Source organism: Gekko japonicus, unplaced genomic scaffold, assembly GCF_001447785.1.
Source record: "Gekko japonicus isolate JY-2015 unplaced genomic scaffold, Gekko_japonicus_V1.1 scaffold1934, whole genome shotgun sequence".
In the NCBI taxonomy this organism is placed as follows: domain Eukaryota; kingdom Metazoa; phylum Chordata; class Lepidosauria; order Squamata; family Gekkonidae; genus Gekko; species Gekko japonicus.
This window is the reverse complement of record NW_015173729.1, coordinates 138,439-160,672: the sequence shown is the minus strand read 5'-3', so window position 1 is coordinate 160,672 and position 22,234 is coordinate 138,439. Positions and strand designations below refer to the sequence as shown.

Below are 22,234 nucleotides of genomic sequence, written 5' to 3'. Positions count from 1 at the left end.
GGAGGGGGGCCGAGCCAGACATGTGGTTGGAGGGGGTGGGGGAGCCAGGCAAGGCACACCTCCCCCCGCCTCCCCCCCACCTGCAGAGGACGAGCGCCTTCCTGGAGCCAGACAGGAGCGGTCTCCAGGCCCCACCGGGAGGTTTATTTATTTATTTATTGATTTTTGGGATTTATATCCCGCCCTACCCATACGGCCCAGGGCGGCATCTGCGCTCGCTTAGAGCGCAGGACAACCTTGGGCCAGCCCTGGTTCCGATACAGATCCACTTAATTTGTTTAAAAATAATAAAGTTAAAGCTGACCAGCACATAGTGAGATAATAATTGAACCTGGCTGTCCTCGACCAGAGCCTTTTTGGCCATGGCTTCAGCTTGGTGAAACACTCTTCCAGCTGAGATCTGGGCCCTGTGGGACCTAATGCAGTTCCACAGGGCCTGTAAGACAGAGCTGTTCCGCCAGGCCTATGGTTGAGGACAGCAATGGTTTCCATCTTTGATTGGCCTCCGCTTTCTCCTCTCTCCCCTTTCTTTCCCCTTTTTAGACCAGACTATACATCACTGCCTCCTTGAGTTTTATGCAATCTTTTATTATACTGATAGTTGGCCTTGTATTTTATCATATATTACTAGGTATTTTATTATATCTATTGTATTTATGTATTAGAATTTTTTTTAAAATCATGATGTTATCCACTCTGAGCCTGGACAGAGGGAGAGTGGGATACAAACCCAATAAATAAATAAATAAATAAATGACTCACATTAATGAGCAGCAAAATTTTTGAAAAAAGACCCTTCTAATGTAATTTTGTCTTCACAGGCCTTCCTTATTCTTTGAGGGAAGCTGGCTTTCCCTTAGGAATATTGCTGCTGTTGGGTGTGGCCTACATCACAGGTACCTTTTAAAAGCTGTTGCTGTCATAAGGTGAAAATGTATAATAAAGATTTTCAAAAATCAGTTGCAATGGACGAAAGAACTACATCTAGGAATTCAGATTAGTGACATCTGTAATAAGTCTTTATTAATTCTGATGTTTTGAGATTGTTTTTATTATTTTTTTGAATTTTGTCTACTTTGACTGACAGGAGCTCTCCAGGGTCTCAGTTTAAGGTCTCTCATATCACCAGCTACCTGATGCTTTTAAATACCAAGGATTGAATATGGGACCTTCTGCATATACAAAACAGATCCTCTACCACTGAACTACAGCCCCTCCTCAAACATGTCCTGGACCCTAGTGAAGCACACAGGAATCATGCAGCTCATTTAAATGTTATGCAAACCAGCAAGGCCACCTGTGACCGTAGAAGCAACAATCTGTCTCTTGTCAGGTTTTTTTTTGCTTCTTCTTAGTTCATCCCAGGCTCTCTGTTGCTTTCCCTTCTGTAACAACGAAGTTTTGCCCTTGCTGCCAACCAAATTGCTCTCAACAAAGTGAACTCCCTAGCAACAGCACGACTCCACTAGCTTCTTCGATTACAAGGAGGCAGAGTGCTTCCGATATTGGATGGAGCGCCTGAGCTGGCACAGCAGCAAATACAGCAGTAGCTTGCTGCTATAGGCCTTCTGGCTTTATTTGGGCATATACCACTGAAGTAAATGGTGCTGCATCCACTCGTTCAGAAAAAGGTGGTCAACATATGGGTGTGTGTGTGTGTGTTTGCACATGCCCTAGGATTCATCACTGCAAGGATTCTGAGCAAGAAAGGTGTTTTCTGTATAATTGTTGATAGGTGCAGCTTTCAGTTTCAGCAAGCATTGAGTTGGATCCAATCAGCTTTACCACTGATGAAAGAGGAAGGAGGGGTCACTTTCAACCACCAAAAAAAGTTATGCTGGTAACCATGGGACTTGCATGAATAAAAGCCCCCTGAGACAGGGGCTGCAGTGAGGAGAGGGATCAGGTGAAATCAAACGGAAAGATTAGTAGCATCGTATATCCTTGACCGAAGAACGGTAGGCTCCTTCTATCTGGGATGGTCGTCCTCTTCCACCGAGCATGCAGCTTCAGGAGGGGGATGCACATGGAGCGGTGAGGGAGGTAGGGGACACCCACCTAGCCAGCCAGATCAGCCGAATCAACCCTGGTGATCAATGGGGTGACGGATGTCGCAGCCAGATTGCCCTCACATCCAGATTAATAGCATACACCCCTTACAGCCAGCCTGTATAGAACATAAGATGTTAAGATACGCCATCAAAGTTGCCTCTAGATCATCAACCCTGTTTCCCACAGTAGCTAACCAAATTGCTCCAGAGATGCAGAAGCAGGACATGAAGGCATTACCCATCCCCTGGTCTTGCTATCTAGCCAGTGGTATTTTCTTACATACTGCCTCCAGAGATATGGTATCACTTAGCCAGCATGGCTAATAGCTGTTGATGGATGTCTCTCCTCCATGAATTTGTCTAGTCCCCTTTAAAGGCCAGCTGAGCTAGTGGTCATCACCAGACTGTGGAGAAGTGAATCCCATGCATTACTGATACATTTTGCAAGGAAGTAATTTGGGGGGGGTCTGTCCTTAATCTATGAGACATGGTCATTGGGTGACCTTCAGATTCTAATATTACAGAAAGACCTGTCTTTCGATCCTGAAGCTATGAAGATTTGACAATCCTAATATATTTTCAGAATTGCCATCTTTTGTTTTGAGTCCTACACTGGTGGCCAATTTATGGCAACCCTGTAGGGGTTTCTAGACAAGGGACAAATGGAAGTGGCTTGCCCTGGCCTTCCTCTGCATAGCAATCCTGGACTTCTTTGGTGGTCCCTGATACAAATACTAACATGGGGTGACTCTGCTTAACTTCTGAGTTCAGATGAGATCAGGCTAGCCTGGGCCATCTAGGTTAGGGCAAACTAAGAAGAATTAACAATCCTGATATATTTTTAGAATAACCATATTTTTTTTCCACTCCTGCACAGTAGAATACACTGGAAATATACATATTCCCAAGTTCCAAATTCATACATTATCAGAGAAGCATGCTTGTCACTTCCCTGTGATCAGACTTACCATTCTGGTAACATTTCAGTAATGACATGAAATCTTCCAATGGTACAGAAAGTTTCCACATCAGCACCACATCTTCCTGGGAGCCAAAGCTTAAGGCATAGGAACTTCCCACTTCCTCTGCCCAATGGATGTCATTCTGCGATCCAAAAGGTATCAGAGCAGTGTGGGATGGCAATTGCATACTTCCAGAATATATTACCCTCAGCTCTGCAGTTCCCAAGTGCTTCAGACTGTACATATTGTACCAAGTGTCAGTTGAGGACATAACATCATTTCTGAGAAGCTTCTGTATGCTGCGAATTATGACAGGAATGCCTTATTTAAAATGTATGAATTCCTTGTGCTTCAGGGATTTTTTTAAAGGAATCCCACTGTGAACAGAACTTAAAAGCCATGGTGAAACTGTTCAGATTTGCATACACATCTTAGATTCCATAGCGCAATGATAGATTGCAGCAGTGTTCCCTCTAAGATGAGTTAGTGTGAGCTAGTTTACAGTTTTTTAGCCTCCGGCTCACACATTTTCGTCGTAGCTCAGGAAGGATGGCTCCAGGGCAAACTAATTCATGCAGTAGCCAAATCACTCATGCACAACTTTAATGCCAGTAGCTCACAAAGTTGAATTTTTGCTCACAGGACTCCAAAGCTTAGAGGGAACCTTCATTGCAAGGACACAGAATTGCAAAATACTGTCTTTGTGTCTGAGTGAAAGCCCAAGTGGCCATTCTCACGCTGCAATGTGACATCCTCCCACACGACAGCACAGTTGCATTATGCATTGCATTCCTGGCGAAGAAGCGATGGAAAGAAGAGGTGACTAGGTACAGGTATATGAAATGTTGATCAATGACATATCAAAGAACCGATTCAACCTGCAGGATGGACAGGTCCAGAGAGAATGGCATTCTGTTCCAGCAATGTGTTGATCAAATAGAGCCACCTTATTTCTGACCTATAAAATAAAGACCCCCTAGAAAAAATGTGGCTTTTCCATTGCTAATGGAAGATATGATGATGTGCTTCATGCATTGCAAATGTAGCAAGAAGTTCCAGGCCATACCACCCTGAACATGTCTAGTCTTGTCTGATCTTGGAAGCGAAATTGGGTTGGACCTAGCTCATAAGTGGATGGGAGACCACCTGGGAATCCTTGGAGTTGTAGGCTAAACGCCTACAGCTGTAACACCCTGAATATCCACAATCTTGTTGGGTCTCAGTAAGAAATTCCAGGGCCAGCACTACTGGGGTTGGTTTCCTTGGGATAAAGGGGCTGGTTCAAAGCTGGTTTACTATTGGAGGACAGGCACAGACCATTGTTTGCAGGTGTGGATGTCATGACAAAATTAGCAGGGTGTAGTGGTTAGAATATCGGACTAGGATCTGGGAGTTTGGGTCCCTATGCCATGGAAGTTTGTTGGATGACCTTGGCCTGGTCATACACTCTGAGCCTAATGCACCTCATAGGGTGGTGTGAGGATAAAATGGAGGAGAGATGAATGATGTAAGCTGCTTTGGGTCTCCAGTATGGAGAAAAATGGGGTGTATAAATATCTACGTACCTATAGATTTAAATCAGAAGTCAGTTGGGAGATGGGGGCAGGCTTTATTCAGCCACCTCTCTGAATATCCTCCAGGCTCCCATTAGGGGTTAGTCACCAGAGGTTGCCATGACTTCCAGAAGCACACACAGTCAATCACTGGAGGTTGCCATGACTTCCAGGTGCGCGTACACACACATGCACATATGAAAAACAAAACAAAAGATTCAGCAGCCAGGAGAGTGGGATGGGTGAATTACACTAGGAAGAAGAAACTGAAGAAGAAGAGATTGGATTTATACCCCGGCCTTTTACTTGGAGTCTCAGAGTGGCTTATGAACTCCTTTCCCTTCCCCTCCCCACAACAGACACCCTGTGAGGTGGGTGGGGCTGAGAGAGCTCTTTCCAGAACTACTCGTGAGAGAACAGCTCTGACAGAACTATGGCTTGCCTTAAGTCATCCAGCAGCTACAAGTGGAGGAGTGGGGAATCAAACCTGGTTCCCCCAGATTAGAGTCCATACACTTAACCACTACACTACACTAGCTCTGTCATGTAACAACAATCCAGTGCAATGTGTAAATGATCCGGAGACGCCCGGGATCCATTTAGAAGCTTAGCAGCATATTTGAGCCTAAACATTTATTGAGATCAGCGTCCTATCTGAATGTAGTATTCCTTATGACTTCTTGTCAAGCACTTCATGAATACAGAGAGCTTTTGTACTACTCTTAATATCTCCTGCGGAAGATCCAATTTTGAAACGTTGTTATATAATTAGGAGATGACGTTGATTATGTACCTATGCATAAGGATTTTCTTATGATTTACTAATGATGTTGTAGTGCTTTAGATTATAATACATAGGAAGCGTTTTCTTTGCAAGTCTTGGTGACTGCTTGATTTGTGGGTCAGACTCTCATGACTGTTGTCTTTATATTTATTTTCTGATTGGGTCATGTTTGTCCATATTTATCTGGATACCTGTATAGCCTATCCCTTCCACCTCAAATATCTGCCGAGTCACCCTGACCTGGATAGCCCAGGCAAGCCCAATCTCATCAGATCTCGAAAGCTAAGCAGGGCAGACCCTGACAAGTATTTGAATGGGAGACTTCCAAGGAATACCAGGGCCGGGAGGCAGAGGCAGGATATCAAGCCCCTTCTCTGAACGTCCTCCATGCCCCAGTAGGCATCACCAGAGGTCGCCATGACTTCCAGGCACATGCACACACACATACACACACAAATGCAACCCCCCCTAAATCTGCCAAGTCCTGCTCAACTCTGTATTCACTCTCTGTCCTTTGCCTTTTCAGAACTTATGACCAACAACTGTTTTATTGTTCACAGTCTGCTAAACATTCAGCCCTCACCCGTGCAGGTGAATTGCCCTTTTGGGGTCCATCCACAGCCATTAAGAAAATATTAATATTATTTTGTCAAAGACAGGACTCCTCTAATCAGGCAGCATTTTAGGCAAAACTTTAGCAAGAAAAACATTAGCAATGACCTGGCTGAAAACTCCTTTGGCAGTGAGAAACTCATACTGTTCATTTTGGCTTCTTATAGGTTTACTGTAGGGGAAAATTCAAAGAAAACGTTCATGTGAGGCAGCTTCAGATGGACAACAGGAGATCCATGCATGGGACTTCTCAGCGTGTTTTAAAATCAAAATAGCAGCTGAGTGGGGCCCCTATATTGGCCCACAGTACAGAGAAGGGGGGCCCTTTCCCCCCTGCCAGGGCTACGGATGGCCAACTTGGCCCCCAGATGAATATTTCCTCTTGGCATCCCTCACAATTACATTACTTTCCTAGTTCTTTGGCTCCCCAGGATGACCCTGGGATTTTGTCGCCTGTAGTACCTCCCTCCACATGACCCTGTGCTGTTTTGCCAATAAAAACTGATTCCTCTACCCTGCTAGCCTGATCTTCTCAGATCTCGGAAGCTATAATGCAGGGTTGGCCCTGGTCAGTATTCCACCACGGAATACCATTGTCATATACAGAGAGAGGCAACAGCAAACTTCCTCTGAACATCTCTTGCCTTGAAAACCGTACAGGGCCACCAACTTGACTGTGCTTTCCACCCCTCCCCTGGAGCACATCTAGTCTGTGGCACATGTAGTCTGCTTCTTTGTTATTCTTAAGAAAATGCCAGAAAGAGGTTGCTATTAATAGAATCATATCATTTTGTGTCTCTATTACAGATTATTCCATTATCTTGCTGATTAAAGGCGGGAGCCTATCTGGTGCAAACAGCTATCAGTCGCTGGTCAATAAAACATATGGCTTTATGGGGTACCTTCTTCTTTCAGCTCTTCAGTTTTTATACCCCTTTATTGGTAAGCCCCTACTTCAGAGTTAAGAAAACATTTTGCACAACATGTAAAAAAAGAGAGACTAGTATAGGTTTTGGCTGGTTTGGTTTTGGAACTGTCTGGTTGTTTTGTAAGGGAGCAGGTAAGCTAGGACTGTAGATAGTTATGGATGTTTTACTGTTTCTCAGCATGTCTAGACTCTTGGGAGCTATTTTAAAGCTTTGAATGTTCATGATTTGGGTTGACAGTGACACAATTTAAAAGCAGTTTTTTTTTAAAAAAAATGTTCTGAGGGAACCACAGAATTTAACAGGGTTGATCGTCTAACTGCTTTGATTACTTTTTCAGGTTGTCATGACTACTGTAAAAAAAAAGCAGAAATATTTAAAAAGATTCCATTTGTAAAAACTAGGCTGAAACTGACATTAGGGCTTGTGAAGAACTGCTTGATGAAGGAGGGTGTTGAGAATATCAGCCTGATCCTTTGCATGTTTATTTGGAATTAAGTTCCATAGAGTTCACTGTGACTTACTTTGAAGTAAGTGAGCACAAAATAGCAATTTATAATACTCAACACTGCAAACATGGGGAAAGCACAGTTTGATACATATAATTTTGTAGATTTAATGTGTGTTTGGACCTTGTTTACCTTTTTAAAAAAGCATTAGTAATAAAGAACCTTCTATTTCTTTTTGAAAGCAATGATTAGCTACAACATTATAACAGGAGATACTTTGACAAAGGTTTTTCAGAGAATTCCTGGAGGTGAGTGTAATTTTTCTTTCTTTCTGCTGTCTACTGGGAATGTTGGTCAAAAATATTTCTGTATGAACTGGCTGTTCAAAGAGCTTTTTAACTCTTACGTACGGGGCTTATTTTTATGCTGACATCCTTTGCTGATGAAGAAGAAGAAGAGAAGAGATTGGATTTGTACCCCGGCCCTTCACTACTCAAAGGTGTCTCAGAGCGGCTTACAAACTCCTTTCCCTTCCCCTCCCCACAACAGACACCCTGTGAGGTAGGTGGAACTGAGAGAACTCTGACAGAAACTGCTCTTTTTCAAGAACAGCTGTGCCAGAGTTATGGCTTGCCCAAGGTCATCCAGCCAGGTGCAAGTGGAGGAGTGGGGAATCAAACCCGGTTCTCCCAGATTAGAGTCCGCGCACTTAACCACTACACCAAACTGGCTCTGGTACCTGGTACAAAATCTGCGCCTTGACCTGGATGACCCAGGCTAGCCTGATCTCTTTGGATCTGGGAAGTTAAGCAGGGTCAGCCTTGACTAGTACTTGGATGGAATACCACCAAGGAAGACTAGGGTTGCTCTGAAGAGAAAGCCAATGGCAAACCACCTCTGTTTGTCTCTTGCCTTGAAAAACCCTATGGGGTTGCCATAAATTGGCTGTGACTTGATGATACTTCTATCACACACACACACACACAAAATCTGACTTTGCCCGGGATCCTGAAAATCTTGGGCTTCATTTAATGTAAGGATATTATTACTATTTTGGTTTTATTGTGTTCTTCCTCAGTGGTGCTTATGGTAGCATACATGGCAGTGCCATTCTTTTAGTGGCTTGGGTGCCACATGTGGCTCTTCGACATGCCACTCGTGGCTCCTCTGAGCACCGTTCCCCAATGGGGCACCTGTCCAAGCTCTAGGGGAGTAGGCAAAGCTGTCTCCCAGCTGGGTGTGTGGTTGTTAGGTGGTTCACACCATGAAACAGCTGCTGCTGAAGGGACTGGAGGACAGGGAGCTCTGAACCTCCCTGAACTGCTGACCGACCTGTTTACTGTTGGAAGTCCCAGGTGCGATGTCCCCTGTCTCAGACCTCCAGACTGAGTGGCAAGAGAGGCTAGATAGCTAGATAGGCACACTGACCTTTCTTCCTGTCTTTACTCTTCTGCCACTGACCTCTTTGAAATGCAGATTGTGTTCTCAGGGACCATTTCCCCTCCCTTCCCTTCTCTCACTCTCTTGATGACGAGCTCTCTCCCTACACACGCCTAGAGAGAGAGACATGCAGTCCTCTCTTGGCACCATGAAGCAAATGGGCCTCTCACTGTCTGGTTCCATCCTTTAGCTAATAAGTTAGCACTCTATCCGATCTCTGCTCTGTCCTATCCAAAGTGTACTTATCAAATAAAGAGAGAAGTATTTCTCTTATAAAGCTGCAACATGACTCTGTGTAGCTTTATAACCTGAGTAACCTGGTAAAGTGACACTCCTGCATTTGTAGCATTTTTTAAGCGCTCTGCTAACTAATGTTGACCGGACTAACCACACCAGTGAACTTCAGTAGTTACGGGGTTGGATGTAAAAGGCCCATCCTCTCCAACACCCTCCATCCTTTTTTGCAGCCTTGGAACTCTCATCCTAGCACTCAGGTGGCTGCTAGAAGAACAGCCAGTAAAACCACCCCACAGCCATCACACAGGAAAAGAGCAAGCAGGCACAATGGATAGGGGTAGTTTTACTCTCTAGTCTCCATGGCCACCTTGATCCTCCTCCGGGTGCTTTGGCAATTTGTCTCTTTAGCCTGACCTGCTATATTTCATGCTGAGCAGAGAACAGGAAGGCAGAGAGGGTAAACCCTTACTCCCAAGTACATAAGGGCTATCTGAGGTTCAGCGGTGATTGGGAGGGAGGGTGCACCCGATGTGCTCAGAGGTACTCTGATAATTTGAAAGGGTATAATTATATATTTAGTATTAGTAGTTGCATCTAATCTTGTATGTTTGTGTTTGGCAGAGTGGCGCATAGTAGTCAGGTGGCTCTTTTGATTGATGGTCACTGTGATCGTGGCTCTTAGTGGGCCATGGAGTGAGTAGTACTGATATATGGATTTCCTCCAAGTATGTAATTCTCACAGCAACAAGGAATAGATTAGGAAGAGAGAGAGAGGGGCCTGGGTCAAGGGTCAACCAAGTGGGCTTTGTGGCTAAGTTGGGAATTTAAACTCAGGTCTCTCTGATCCTTAGTCCAGTACCCTCACCACTGTACCATGCTGGACATAGTTTTCAAAATAGGTAGAAAGTGTCCACAAAGGTTCAGTTTTCTTGAGGCGGAGCTTCTGCTGGGCTAAATATATTGTACCTCCTACTAACTGGCACTTTCTAGCAACTTTACATAGCCCCAATTCCATCACTTCAATTACACCTTTGCCCCTACCACCACTATTTGATGCACAAATATACAAATGTTACAAAAATGAGAAATGCTTTATTTGGATTAAAGCATAAACATTGAGACTAGGAAAAAATGAGAAAGCGCACGTCCTTTACAACCTTAGCAAAAACGACAACACACACACTCAGGTGTTAGGAAAGAGCTTTCTCTGCTTGAGACCCTGGAGAGCCACTGCCAGTCAGGGAGGTGATACTGTGCCTGGTGACAGCGTAAGGCAGCTTCGTAAGCTCAATTTCTATTATTTATTCTGAGTATAGCATGAGTATTCTTGGTGGAGAATTTTCTAGGTCTCATTTCCTTTTAAAAAACAAAACAAAAGAGAACCTGTCTCATAAAAGCTGTGCTTGATGTTAGCTTTCACTTTGATGCTATTCCTTTGTAAGTGAAATGTTTTAAACATGATTTTAAAGCTTTTGAAAACAGACCTAAATAATATGTCGTCGGAGGCTTTCACGACGGGAGTTCATTAGTTGCTGTAGATTTTCCGGGATGTGTGGCCGTGGTCTTGGCATTGTAGAACCTGACGTTTCGTCAGTAACTGTGACTGGCATCCTCAGAGGTATAAACACAGAAAGATGGAATATTCTGTGTTTATACCTCTGAGGATGCCAGTCACAGTTACTGACGAAACGTCAGGTTCTACAATGCCAAGACCACGGCCACACATCCCGGAAAATCTACAGCAACTAATGAACTCCCGTCGTGAAAGCCTCCGACGACATATTATTTAGGTCTGTTTTCAAAAGCTTTAAAATCATGTTTAAAACATTTCACTTACAAAGGAATAGCATCAAAGTGAAAGCTAACATCAAGCACAGCTTTTATGAGACAGGTTCTCTTTTGTTTTGTTTTTTAAAAGGAAATGAGACCTAGAAAATTCTCCACCAAGAATACTCATGCTATACTCAGAATAAATAATAGAAATTGAGCTTACGAAGCTGCCTTACGCTGTCACCAGGCACAGTATCACCTCCCTGACTGGCAGTGGCTCTCCAGGGTCTCAAGCAGAGAAAGCTCTTTCCTAACACCTGAGTGTGTGTGTTGTCGTTTTTGCTAAGGTTGTAAAGGACGTGCGCTTTCTCATTTTTTCCTAGTCTCAATGTTTATGCTTTAATCCAAATAAAGCATTTCTCATTTTTGTAACATTTGTATATTTGTGCATCAAATAGTGGTGGTAGGGGCAAAGGTGTAATTGAAGTGATGGAATTGGGGCTATGTAAAGTTGCTAGAAAGTGCCAGTTAGTAGGAGGTACAATATATTTAGCCCAGCAGAAGCTCCGCCTCAAGAAAACTGAACCTTTGTGGACACTTTCTACCTATTTTGAAAACTATGTCCAGCATGGTACAGTGGTGAGGGTACTGGACTAAGGATCAGAGAGACCTGAGTTTAAATTCCCAACTTAGCCACAAAGCCCACTTGGTTGACCCTTGACCCAGGCCCCTCTCTCTCTCTTCCTAATCTATTCCTTGTTGCTGTGAGAATTACATACTTGGAGGAAATCCATATATCAGTACTACTCACTCCATGGCCCACTAAGAGCCACGATCACAGTGACCATCAATCAAAAGAGCCACCTGACTACTATGCGCCACTCTGCCAAACACAAACATACAAGATTAGATGCAACTACTAATACTAAATATATAATTATACCCTTTCAAATTATCAGAGTACCTCTGAGCACATCGGGTGCACCCTCCCTCCCAATCACCGCTGAACCTCAGATAGCCCTTATGTACTTGGGAGTAAGGGTTTACCCTCTCTGCCTTCCTGTTCTCTGCTCAGCATGAAATATAGCAGGTCAGGCTAAAGAGACAAATTGCCAAAGCACCCGGAGGAGGATCAAGGTGGCCATGGAGACTAGAGAGTAAAACTACCCCTATCCATTGTGCCTGCTTGCTCTTTTCCTGTGTGATGGCTGTGGGGTGGTTTTACTGGCTGTTCTTCTAGCAGCCACCTGAGTGCTAGGATGAGAGTTCCAAGGCTGCAAAAAAGGATGGAGGGTGTTGGAGAGGATGGGCCTTTTACATCCAACCCCGTAACTACTGAAGTTCACTGGTGTGGTTAGTCCGGTCAACATTAGTTAGCAGAGCGCTTAAAAAATGCTACAAATGCAGGAGTGTCACTTTACCAGGTTACTCAGGTTATAAAGCTACACAGAGTCATGTTGCAGCTTTATAAGAGAAATACTTCTCTCTTTATTTGATAAGTACACTTTGGATAGGACAGAGCAGAGATCGGATAGAGTGCTAACTTATTAGCTAAAGGATGGAACCAGACAGTGAGAGGCCCATTTGCTTCATGGTGCCAAGAGAGGACTGCATGTCTCTCTCTCTAGGCGTGTGTAGGGAGAGAGCTCGTCATCAAGAGAGTGAGAGAAGGGAAGGGAGGGGAAATGGTCCCTGAGAACACAATCTGCATTTCAAAGAGGTCAGTGGCAGAAGAGTAAAGACAGGAAGAAAGGTCAGTGTGCCTATCTAGCTATCTAGCCTCTCTTGCCACTCAGTCTGGAGGTCTGAGACAGGGGACATCGCACCTGGGACTTCCAACAGTAAACAGGTCGGTCAGCAGTTCAGGGAGGTTCAGAGCTCCCTGTCCTCCAGTCCCTTCAGCAGCAGCTGTTTCATGGTGTGAACCACCTAACAACCACACACCCAGCTGGGAGACAGCTTTGCCTACTCCCCTAGAGCTTGGACAGGTGCCCCATTGGGGAACGGTGCTCAGAGGAGCCACGAGTGGCATGTCGAAGAGCCACATGTGGCACCCAAGCCACTAAAAGAATGGCACTGCCATGTATGCTACCATAAGCACCACTGAGGAAGAACACAATAAAACCAAAATAGTAATAATATCCTTACATTAAATGAAGCCCAAGATTTTCAGGATCCCGGGCAAAGTCAGATTTTGTGTGTGTGTGTGTGTGATAGAAGTATCATCAAGTCACAGCCAATTTATGGCAACCCCATAGGGTTTTTCAAGGCAAGAGACAAACAGAGGTGGTTTGCCATTGGCTTTCTCTGCATAGCAACCCTAGTCTTCCTTGGTGGTATTCCATCCAAGTACTAGTCAAGGCTGACCCTGCTTAACTTCCCAGATCCAAAGAGATCAGGCTAGCCTGGGTCATCCAGGTCAAGGCGCAGATTTTGTACCAGGTACCAGAGCCAGTTTGGTGTAGTGGTTAAGTGCGCGGACTCTAATCTGGGAGAACCGGGTTTGATTCCCCACTCCTCCACTTGCACCTGGCTGGATGACCTTGGGCAAGCCGTAGCTCTGGCACAGCTGTTCTTGAAAAAGAGCAGTTTCTGTCAGAGTTCTCTCAGTTCCACCTACCTCACAGGGTGTCTGTTGTGGGGAGGGGAAGGGAAAGGAGTTTGTAAGCCGCTCTGAGACACCTTTGAGTAGTGAAGGGCCGGGGTACAAATCCAATCTCTTCTCTTCTTCTTCTTCATCAGCAAAGGATGTCAGCATAAAAATAAGCCCCGTACGTAAGAGTTAAAAAGCTCTTTGAACAGCCAGTTCATACAGAAATATTTTTGACCAACATTCCCAGTAGACAGCAGAAAGAAAGAAAAATTACACTCACCTCCAGGAATTCTCTGAAAAACCTTTCTCAAAGTATCTCCTGTTATAATGTTGTAGCTATTGGTCCCCCACGGAGTCTAAATTTCATATCAACAGACTTGAGTTTAGAGCGGTAAGATACGCCCTTCTCTCTCTTGCAGATTCCGGCCTTGGGAAGTCTATTCAAATAATTATGGACAATACAGTCGCGATGTTTTACGTCAACAAGCAGGGTGGTACAGGTTCCCTTTCCCTATGCAAGGAAGCTTCGCTCATTTGGGAATTAGCGATTCGAACAGGGATTCCACCTCTCAGTGGTTCACATTCCGGGCTCTCAAAACAGCCTAGCAGACATACTCAGCAGAACAGCTCTCATGGTCCACGAGTGGTCCATTCCGTTCACGTACCTGATCCCCATATTCCAGAGGTGGGGTTGGCCGGAGGTAGACCTCTTTGCCTTGACGGCAGACGCAAGGTGCCTGTTGTTCTGTGCCAGGTCACAAAAGGGGGACAACTGTCTGGGGGATACATTCCTCCTCAGATGGACTTTTTATACTTTTCCGCCTCTTCCCCTCTTACCGAGAGTGTCGACAAAACTAGCACACGACAGATCAGCGTGCATACTGATAGCTCCGCTATGGCCCCGTCGGCCTTGGTTCCCGCTGCTGCTAACGCTAACAGGGAACGAAAGGTGCCCATTACTGCAAGTTCCAGACTTGCTACGGATCGGTCATACTCGCCACCCTGCCCCCCACACCCTAAATCTACACGCATTCATTTCCACGTAGATACTTGTTCTGATCAGGTAACGGAAATACTACTGGCTTCCCGTAAACCCTCCACCGGAAAGTCCTATAAGGCCAAATGGTGTCGATTTACTATTTGGGCGCAAGACCGTAAGATTCGCCCGGACACTTGTCCTTTGATGGAGATCTTTGAGTACCTCCTGACACTAATTGACCAAGGTCTTTCCCCTTCGTCCATTAAGGTTCACTTTGCGGCCATATCGGCTTTCCACTTGGGAATTGAATCCAAGCCGATATTTTCCAATGCCTTATCGAAACGGTTTCTAAGGCGATTGTACATCAAATTCCCTGTAGTACGGCCTCCCTTCCCTCAATGGGATCTCAATTTGGTGTTAACACAGATGATGGCGGCTCCGTTTGAGCCACTGGATAAGAGTTCATTAGTTCATTTGACACACAAGGTCATTTTTTTGGTCGCCATTATTTAGGCTCGTAGAGTTGGGGAATTACAAGCCCTTCGAATGGATTCCCCATGTTTAGAATTTCACCCTGATAAGGTGATGCTACGGCCAAGCGCAGATTTCCGGCCAAAGGTGCCTACTGCGTTCCATACTTCACAGGACATAGTCCTCCCTACTTCTTCCCCAGTCCAGTTTCCGACGTAGATAAGGAGTTACATACTTTGGATCTCAGACGAGCGTTATTGTTTTACTTGATACGCACGTCGGTGTTCAGGTCCACAGTTTGTTTGTTTGTTTGTTGCACTGGTCCCAAAAAGGGACAGACGGCCTCGAGGCAATCCATCTCCAGATGGATTGTTTCAGCCATTCATAGCAGTTATGCCTCTGCAGGTCTCCCCTGTCCCTTTCCAGTCCGAGCCCACTCTACGAGGGCACAAACTACCTCGACTGCCTTCGCGGCGTCTATCAATATTTCTCACATATGTAAAGCAGCTACTTGGTCTTCGTCTTAGACTTTCATTCAACACTATTCAATCGATGTTGATTCTAAAGCTGACGCATCTGTGGGTGCAGCAGTGTTACAATCGTTACTTAAATAGACTGTTCGCCCACACCCGCCTCCGAGTCTTGTGTAGCTTGCTAGACTCCCATGTGGGACTGCACAGAAGACACGAAGATGAAAACATGGTTGCACTTACCTGTAACTGATGTTCATCGAGTGTCTTCTGTGCTGGCACACATCCCTCCCTCCTTCCCCGCTGTGGACGACTTGTATTTTCCACGGCGGCAGGTTAGGACTGAGAGAGGTGCCTCCCCCTCCCCTCGTCATGTGACCAAATGGGCGGGAAATGGCTCATTTCACAATTCTCTCCGAGGGGAGGGGGGACTCAATTCTTACAGGATTGAGAAAGCTCTTGGAATGTTCTTCCGCGGCAGGCCTGCCTTCCGGCAGTCCCATGTGTGCCAGCACAGAAGACACTCGATGAACATCAGTTACAGGTAAGTGCAACCATGTTTTCTACAATGCCAAGACCACGGCCACACATCCCAGAAAATCTACAGCAACTAAAGACCTAAATAATGTTCCTACTGGAAAGACATGCAAAAATACTGTTTGAACACCCTCTCGTGTGTGTGTGTGTGTGTGTGCATGTGCGCATAATGTATCTTTTTAGGATACATTTTTCTTAGCTTGAAGCATACATTATTGTCTGGGGTCTGCCACCCTGGACTTTAGAGGAACACAGGTAAGACTAACACCCCTCCTCCAGCTATACCTGAGGCCTGCCTTTCTGTCACTGCTGGCTACAAAATCATGTCCTGGAGACCCCAATTCCTCAAGCAACCACCCCGGAGAAGCCAGGACGTGATAGTTATGTTTGATGTGATCTCCCTGGGGGCTTGCAGGCAGATGTCAACTTTGAATTTCCCATGGGCGCTCAGTTCTCAAGCACATGGGGCCTCAATTCAGAGCAGGACTGCAGTGCATGGGGGGGGGGGGGATTTCTGCCTCCTGATTCTCCACTGAGCCATCTTCCAGAATGTAAAGGGCCGGGGGGGGGGGTAACCATATTTGCCCTGTTGGCAGCTGTACATGTAGCCTATCAGTGCAGCTGCTAAGGGGGCAAATACCACCCTCCCCAAGAGTGTTTGAGGTTGGTTAATCAGCATGAAGAGCAAGGCAGGAGCCCCTTCTCCCTGTTTACTGTCATTCCGATCTGAATTGGGGTCCTGCCCATTTTGAGAATCGTGTCCATGGGGAGCTCATCTGACCGTAAGTCCCTGTGCAAGTCATGTGTCAAATGTAGTGTGGCTATTACTTTACGTTGCTTTTCTGTTCTGTGTATAGAATTGTTTCATTTCTTTTAAACACCTAACTCTCCCATTTTACAGACTTCAGACTTCTGAATATTCAGATTCAAAATTCATTGACGTTTAATCAACAGTCAAATATCCCATTTTTGGGGAACACATCTATTAATTTTCTCTCTCTCTCTTTGCAGTTGATCAGGATAATATACTTATTAGTCGCCATGTCATCATTGTGTGTGTCACCCTCATCTTCACTCTTCCTCTATCTCTTTATCGGAATATATCAAAACTGGGGAAGGTAAATCGATATAGAAGTGAACTTCTTGGTATCTGTCAATAGCTTTTGGCTGGATTCAACAAAGAATTTCCAAAAATGAAACCTGGAGCAATTTTAATTGATTCCCCCTTCCTGGTGTAGAACTTCAGCTCCCCCCCAAATGCTGTTCTAGGAGGGGTCCCAGGAGCAGCATCTGCAGTATCATTTTTGCACTGCAGAAGGAGGGGGAAGGTAAGATATTTGCACTTTGCTGATGGAGACCCCTTCTGTCTGCAGAAATTACAGCTGAATTCAAGCCATTACTTAGATCATGTGCCCATGTGACAGGCTCGGAAGTTGTATGGATCTGTTACAGTAGCTGCTATTATATGACTTGTTTGCATGTTACAAAATTCCTACATGGAAGGTGCTTCTGCATAGGAACTAGGGGGGGGGGATCTAGCCACCTTTCCCTCTCAGTCTTGTCCATTTCCCCTCCTTCCCATAGCGCTTGTCACACATAGCCTTTGTCCATGCAGGTCCCATGACCCCTAGAATAGGCTTTTTGTTGGTCAAAGGGGACCTCTTCCTCCCTTTATCACTAGCAGAAAAGCTGATTGGATCCCACCCAGTGTGTTAAGAGTGCCTGTGTGTGTGCAGACTAGGCATGTTGGCTTTTTCCCCATGATCAGGAAAATTAGTACATGTGGGAATGGAGCCTGCACACGTGCAGTTGGTACGCACATAGGTGCTGTGCCCATGTGCTGGGGGCAGGACCAGTGTACTCAGTAGCTAGTTTGAGTGGTGCTAGAATGCTCTCTTCCCTTCCATGTGCATTGATTTGTTATTTTATACGTTGAGTGCTCTGGGCTAGTAAATTCCCTTGTGTATAAGTGTTTTAACTCCAATCCTGGTTTGTGTGTTTGACTGGACACTTTCTGAAACCAGGAAGTTCTCATTTGTGCTACACATGTGCAGGGGAAGGAGGGACAGAATGTGCATTCAAGCCAGGATTTTGCCCTAAACTGCACCCCATTCTTTTTTAAAAATAAGCCCTTTTCTCCTCTGAAATGTAGAAAGTATGGCCATCACCTGAAAAATTGATAACCTTTTTTGTTTTGTTATTTACAGGTATCTTTTCTCTCTTTGGTTTTAACAGTCGTCATCCTGGTTGTTGGGATCATAAGAACAATTACGTTTAGTTCTCAGATGTGAGTAACCTGGTTTTTGGTTCTCCAAAACACACACAGTAATTCTTCAGAGAATTGAAAACGGTTTTGAAAAGGCCTTTTTTGTGAATACCCTGCCATTCTAAGTATTCAAAACTTCCTAGAACCTATTTAAAACAACAATCATAACATACATGAACAAGAAATAAGGTTACAAATAGCTACATTAAGATAAATGAGACCAATGGTAAAGAAAGGTGTGCCATAAAAACTTGTGGCTTTGTTTATATGCTTATGTATTTGGGGTACTTTCCCTATGAGCCTTTCTGAGTGCTTTAGCTTTTGTTCAGGAAGTGTGGTGCATTGAGGTTACTGAGCATATTCCAGCATTTACTGAGTGGTGTTCCAACAGTCTCCCAGCAGGAACTTCAATTTCAGGAGGAAGTACATGAAGCTGCTTCATACTAAGTCAGTCTATTGATCAGATGAGCTTAATCTTGCCTACCCTGAATGCTGATGGCTTTCTAAGGTCTTGGGGAGAGATCTTCCCCAACACTTGGTGTCTGATCTCCTTTAGGTGCAGATGCCAAACATGTGCTCTATCCATCCGAGGAACTTGGGGCAGCATATGTAGGTCTTTTGTCCTCCATTTTATCCTTGCTACAACCCCGTGAGATAAACTGATCTGAGCAACAGTGACTGGCGAAGGTATCTCAGCATGCTTTGTGGCTGAGCAGGGAATTGAAGCTCAGTCTCCCAGGTCCTGACTCAGCCACCATGAGACACAATACCTTTGGGCTACAATCCCCTCCCCGCCCCAGTCCTCAATATCACTGTTATTTCCAAGCACTTTATCTGCTAACTGAATTGCTGGAAAACAGCAGTTCGTCTCCCAACAGTCTGTTGGTGATTAGTGGGTAGGAGGCTGTTGCTTTTCACTGGCACATAGTTTCTATTGACGCTCCTTCTCTTTCCTACTATCATTTTTGTCGATGATTTTTTGTACCATTAAAAAAAACATTTTAAAAGATTGGGAAGCTTCAGGTTATGCTGTGTTACAGTCTGGAGCACAGCTTGTATCATGAGAGAATGGAAAGGCAAACTGAAACAGGTTCTATGGACGGACCCCTTTTAACTCCTTGGGTTGGATCCAGTGATCTGCTCGTGCGAGAGTCACAGAACTTTCCCCTCACTCCAGCACCCTTTCCGACCCGAGGAACTTGGATTTCTGTGGGACACGTAGGCTAATAGCAACAGGAGCTGGCGAGCTGGAGTGAGGAGGTGAAAACAAATGGCATCGCCCCTCCTGCCTGTTCCAACATTGAATTAGACCTAGGTCTGCGAGTAGTCAGTAATGGTACATATTAATAAACCTTTGAAATTCTGATGACTTTTTTTTTTAAGCATGAAGATAGTGTTACAGTGAGAATCCTTTTCATAGTTTGGTCTGATAGCCGGCTTTCCTTCCACTTCTTCCTTTGAGTCTTCCTTTTGCTTCATTGCAGCATTCTGTTAAGATGTGGTTTCTGCTGAAGATTGTTGCCTGCGTATTTGAAAGCATGATTGCTAAGTATACTATAAAAAAAGATGTACATAATAGCTCCTGATGATGACTTCGTTGCTATGATAACCTCCTATTTGAACTGTAGTGCTGTTCAGCGTGGCATGCCTGTAATCATGTCTGTAATAAAAATGAAACCTCAATTATTATTTTATGAACACATAATGCCAGGGGCTTTTTTTGCCTGTAACGCCTAGGTGTAATCTGTAATCTATTAAAACAGGAGACATGCCGGCTTTGAAACATTTTATTACATTTTTAGGTTTACATTGACCTTATCTCTTAACTAGGAATAAGACCCATTGTGGAAATCAATACAACAAGCTCTAGAAAGAGGCTCTGGGAGAGTGCCCCAGCCTTGGGCACTCAGTCAATTTGTTCTGGCGACCTCAGCAGGGTATAATGACACAGAGTTCACCATTTTCTCCAGGGGAACTGATCTCTGCCATCTGAAGAGCAGTTGTAATTCTGCGTGATCTCCATCCCTCCCCTGGAGATTGGCAACAATGGTTCTCCATGAGGGAATGGCTGGTTTGGAGGGTGGAGTCTATGGCATTGTACCTGTCTGAGGTCCCACCTCTCCTCAAACCTCACCCTCTCCAGGCTCCACCCCTCAAATATCCAGGAATTTCCCAACCTGGAATTGGCAACCCTAACTCCCTCCCAGCCAACCATCAACTTACTGTTATCTGGTCCCTGGCTTTAGCTCTCCATCTCCTCCCCCTCCCTCCTAGAGAGCAGTTGTAATTCTGAGTGATGTTCATCCCCCACCTGGAGATTGGCAACAATGGTTCCCCATGAGGGAATGGCTGGCTTGGAGGGTAGAGTCTATTGCATTCTACCTGTCTGAGGTCCCACCCCTCCTCAAACCTCACCCTCTCCAGGCTTTATCCCTCAAAACTCCAGGAATTTCCCACCTGGAGTTGGCAACCCTATCAGGACTGGCCCCAATGAGATTTTTTTTCCTAAGGCCAAAATAGGTGTGGAAAGGGCCTTTTGCTGAGAGAACCTGGTTGCCTGGCAACAGGCACTGAGGAGAAAGTACAGTTGGCAGCTCTGATTAGGGAAATACCTGGAGATTTGGGGGGTGGATCCTGTGGAGGGCAGCATTGGGGGGGAATGGAAGGACTCAGCAGGGGATAATGCCATAGGAGAGAGTCAGGATTTCCAGGAGCTGCAGCTCGTTTCCTCTAGGCCAGACCCTGCATGGCACTGCCGCCACTGCTGAAGGAAGGTGGGGGAGCTTTTGAAAGCTGGGCAGCCTTCTCTGTGTTACATCCTGCTGAGCTATCGCCCTGACAAAGCGCCGGCCTTGTGGCCGAGGGAGAGGGGCCGTGAGGGGCAGCGAAGGTGAGTGCTTCCCCTGCTTGCTGCCACTCACTAGGTCTGCCTCCTTCTCCCCTGTGGAAGGGTTGCTGCTCCCTCGGTGGAGCATCCATCCCTTTCGCTGGCTCCCTCCAGACTGAGAGCGAGATGTTGGCTGCTGGCTCTGCGGGCGGGGCTGAGTCACTGCAGTGAGGCAATGCAACCAGGGGATTGGGAGTCTGTGAGAGTGGCAGCCGAATGGGCCAACGGCTGTGGGAGCATGTCCAGGAGTCACACCAAAACAGCTTTATTATGGCTGAGTTCAGACTGGCAGTTTGAAGCGGGAGGGAGTCGTGGCAAAAAAGACCCAGCAAAACTGTTCCGGGTTTTCCCGTTCACACTGCAGTGACTGATGTGGGAGCATACCGGGAGGATGCGCAAGGGACTGTTCACACTGTTGGCCCAAAGGCATGGCTGTAAGGTGCAGCTTTCTTTTTTTGTAATCTGGAGAGATGTGCTTATGCGCACGAGCATTTATGTGCATGAGCGCATGAACACATAAGTGCATAAGAAAAATACGGCTTTTAGCATTCACACTTTGTTGGTGCGGGATGGACGCAGGATAATCGCGCTGTCCAGGGTTTGCTACCACTTTCACCAGGTATCTTTAAAACTTGGGAGTGAAGCATTACAAGATGGGTTGAGTACGGGTGGGGAACGCCTGACAGATGTGCCTGTGTGAACAGCCCATTTAATCCAGTTAGCTCCCCTAAAAAGGGGAGGTATTTCGCTTAAAAGAAAAAAAGGGAAGGGTAGACAGTGGGAGAAAGAGAAAGCTGAGTGATATATAAACTGGTAAATTAAACTGTTAGTAATGTCCAATTAATCTTCTTGGGCTTCTTCTGTGTGTTGTCAAACTTCTTTTCTTAGTCCTGTTACATGTAATTCTCTGTTAGTATGTTAGTAATGTTCCTTTGAGTTTCTGTTAATAAAAAAGATCTCTTCTGTGCACATTCAGAACCGCTTCTTTGCGTGCTGGGTGCTTTTACTATCGCTGACGTGGAGGAGCTTCCTCTGTTGTCTTCTCCTTCCGGCTTGTTAGATCCTCCTTCAGGTTGTTGTTGATACTCTCAGTTCATGCACTATAAATCCTCTTCTTTTCATGCCATTACCGGAGGTCCCCAGTTTTGAGAATGGTATTAATTTCATTTTCGCTTTTATATTCGCTCCCAAACTCTCTATGGGTCCTCCTCGCAATTGTTGACTTATAAGCGCTTGTCAGGCACTTC

At 45.3% G+C, this 22,234-nt stretch overlaps 1 protein-coding gene across 1 annotated transcript in view; it reads left to right on the top strand.

Annotated features, from left to right (window-relative positions):
* Window positions 1-22,234, top strand: part of SLC38A11 (solute carrier family 38 member 11) — a 46,322-nt gene that overhangs the window by 2,318 nt on the left and 21,770 nt on the right. Inside the window, exons 3-7 of the mRNA XM_015423418.1 lie at window positions 822-896; window positions 6,770-6,904; window positions 7,580-7,645; window positions 16,846-16,952; window positions 18,042-18,121. Coding sequence (XP_015278904.1) covers window positions 822-896; window positions 6,770-6,904; window positions 7,580-7,645; window positions 16,846-16,952; window positions 18,042-18,121 — 463 coding nt within the window. The remainder of the gene's footprint in view (window positions 1-821; window positions 897-6,769; window positions 6,905-7,579; window positions 7,646-16,845; window positions 16,953-18,041; window positions 18,122-22,234) is intronic.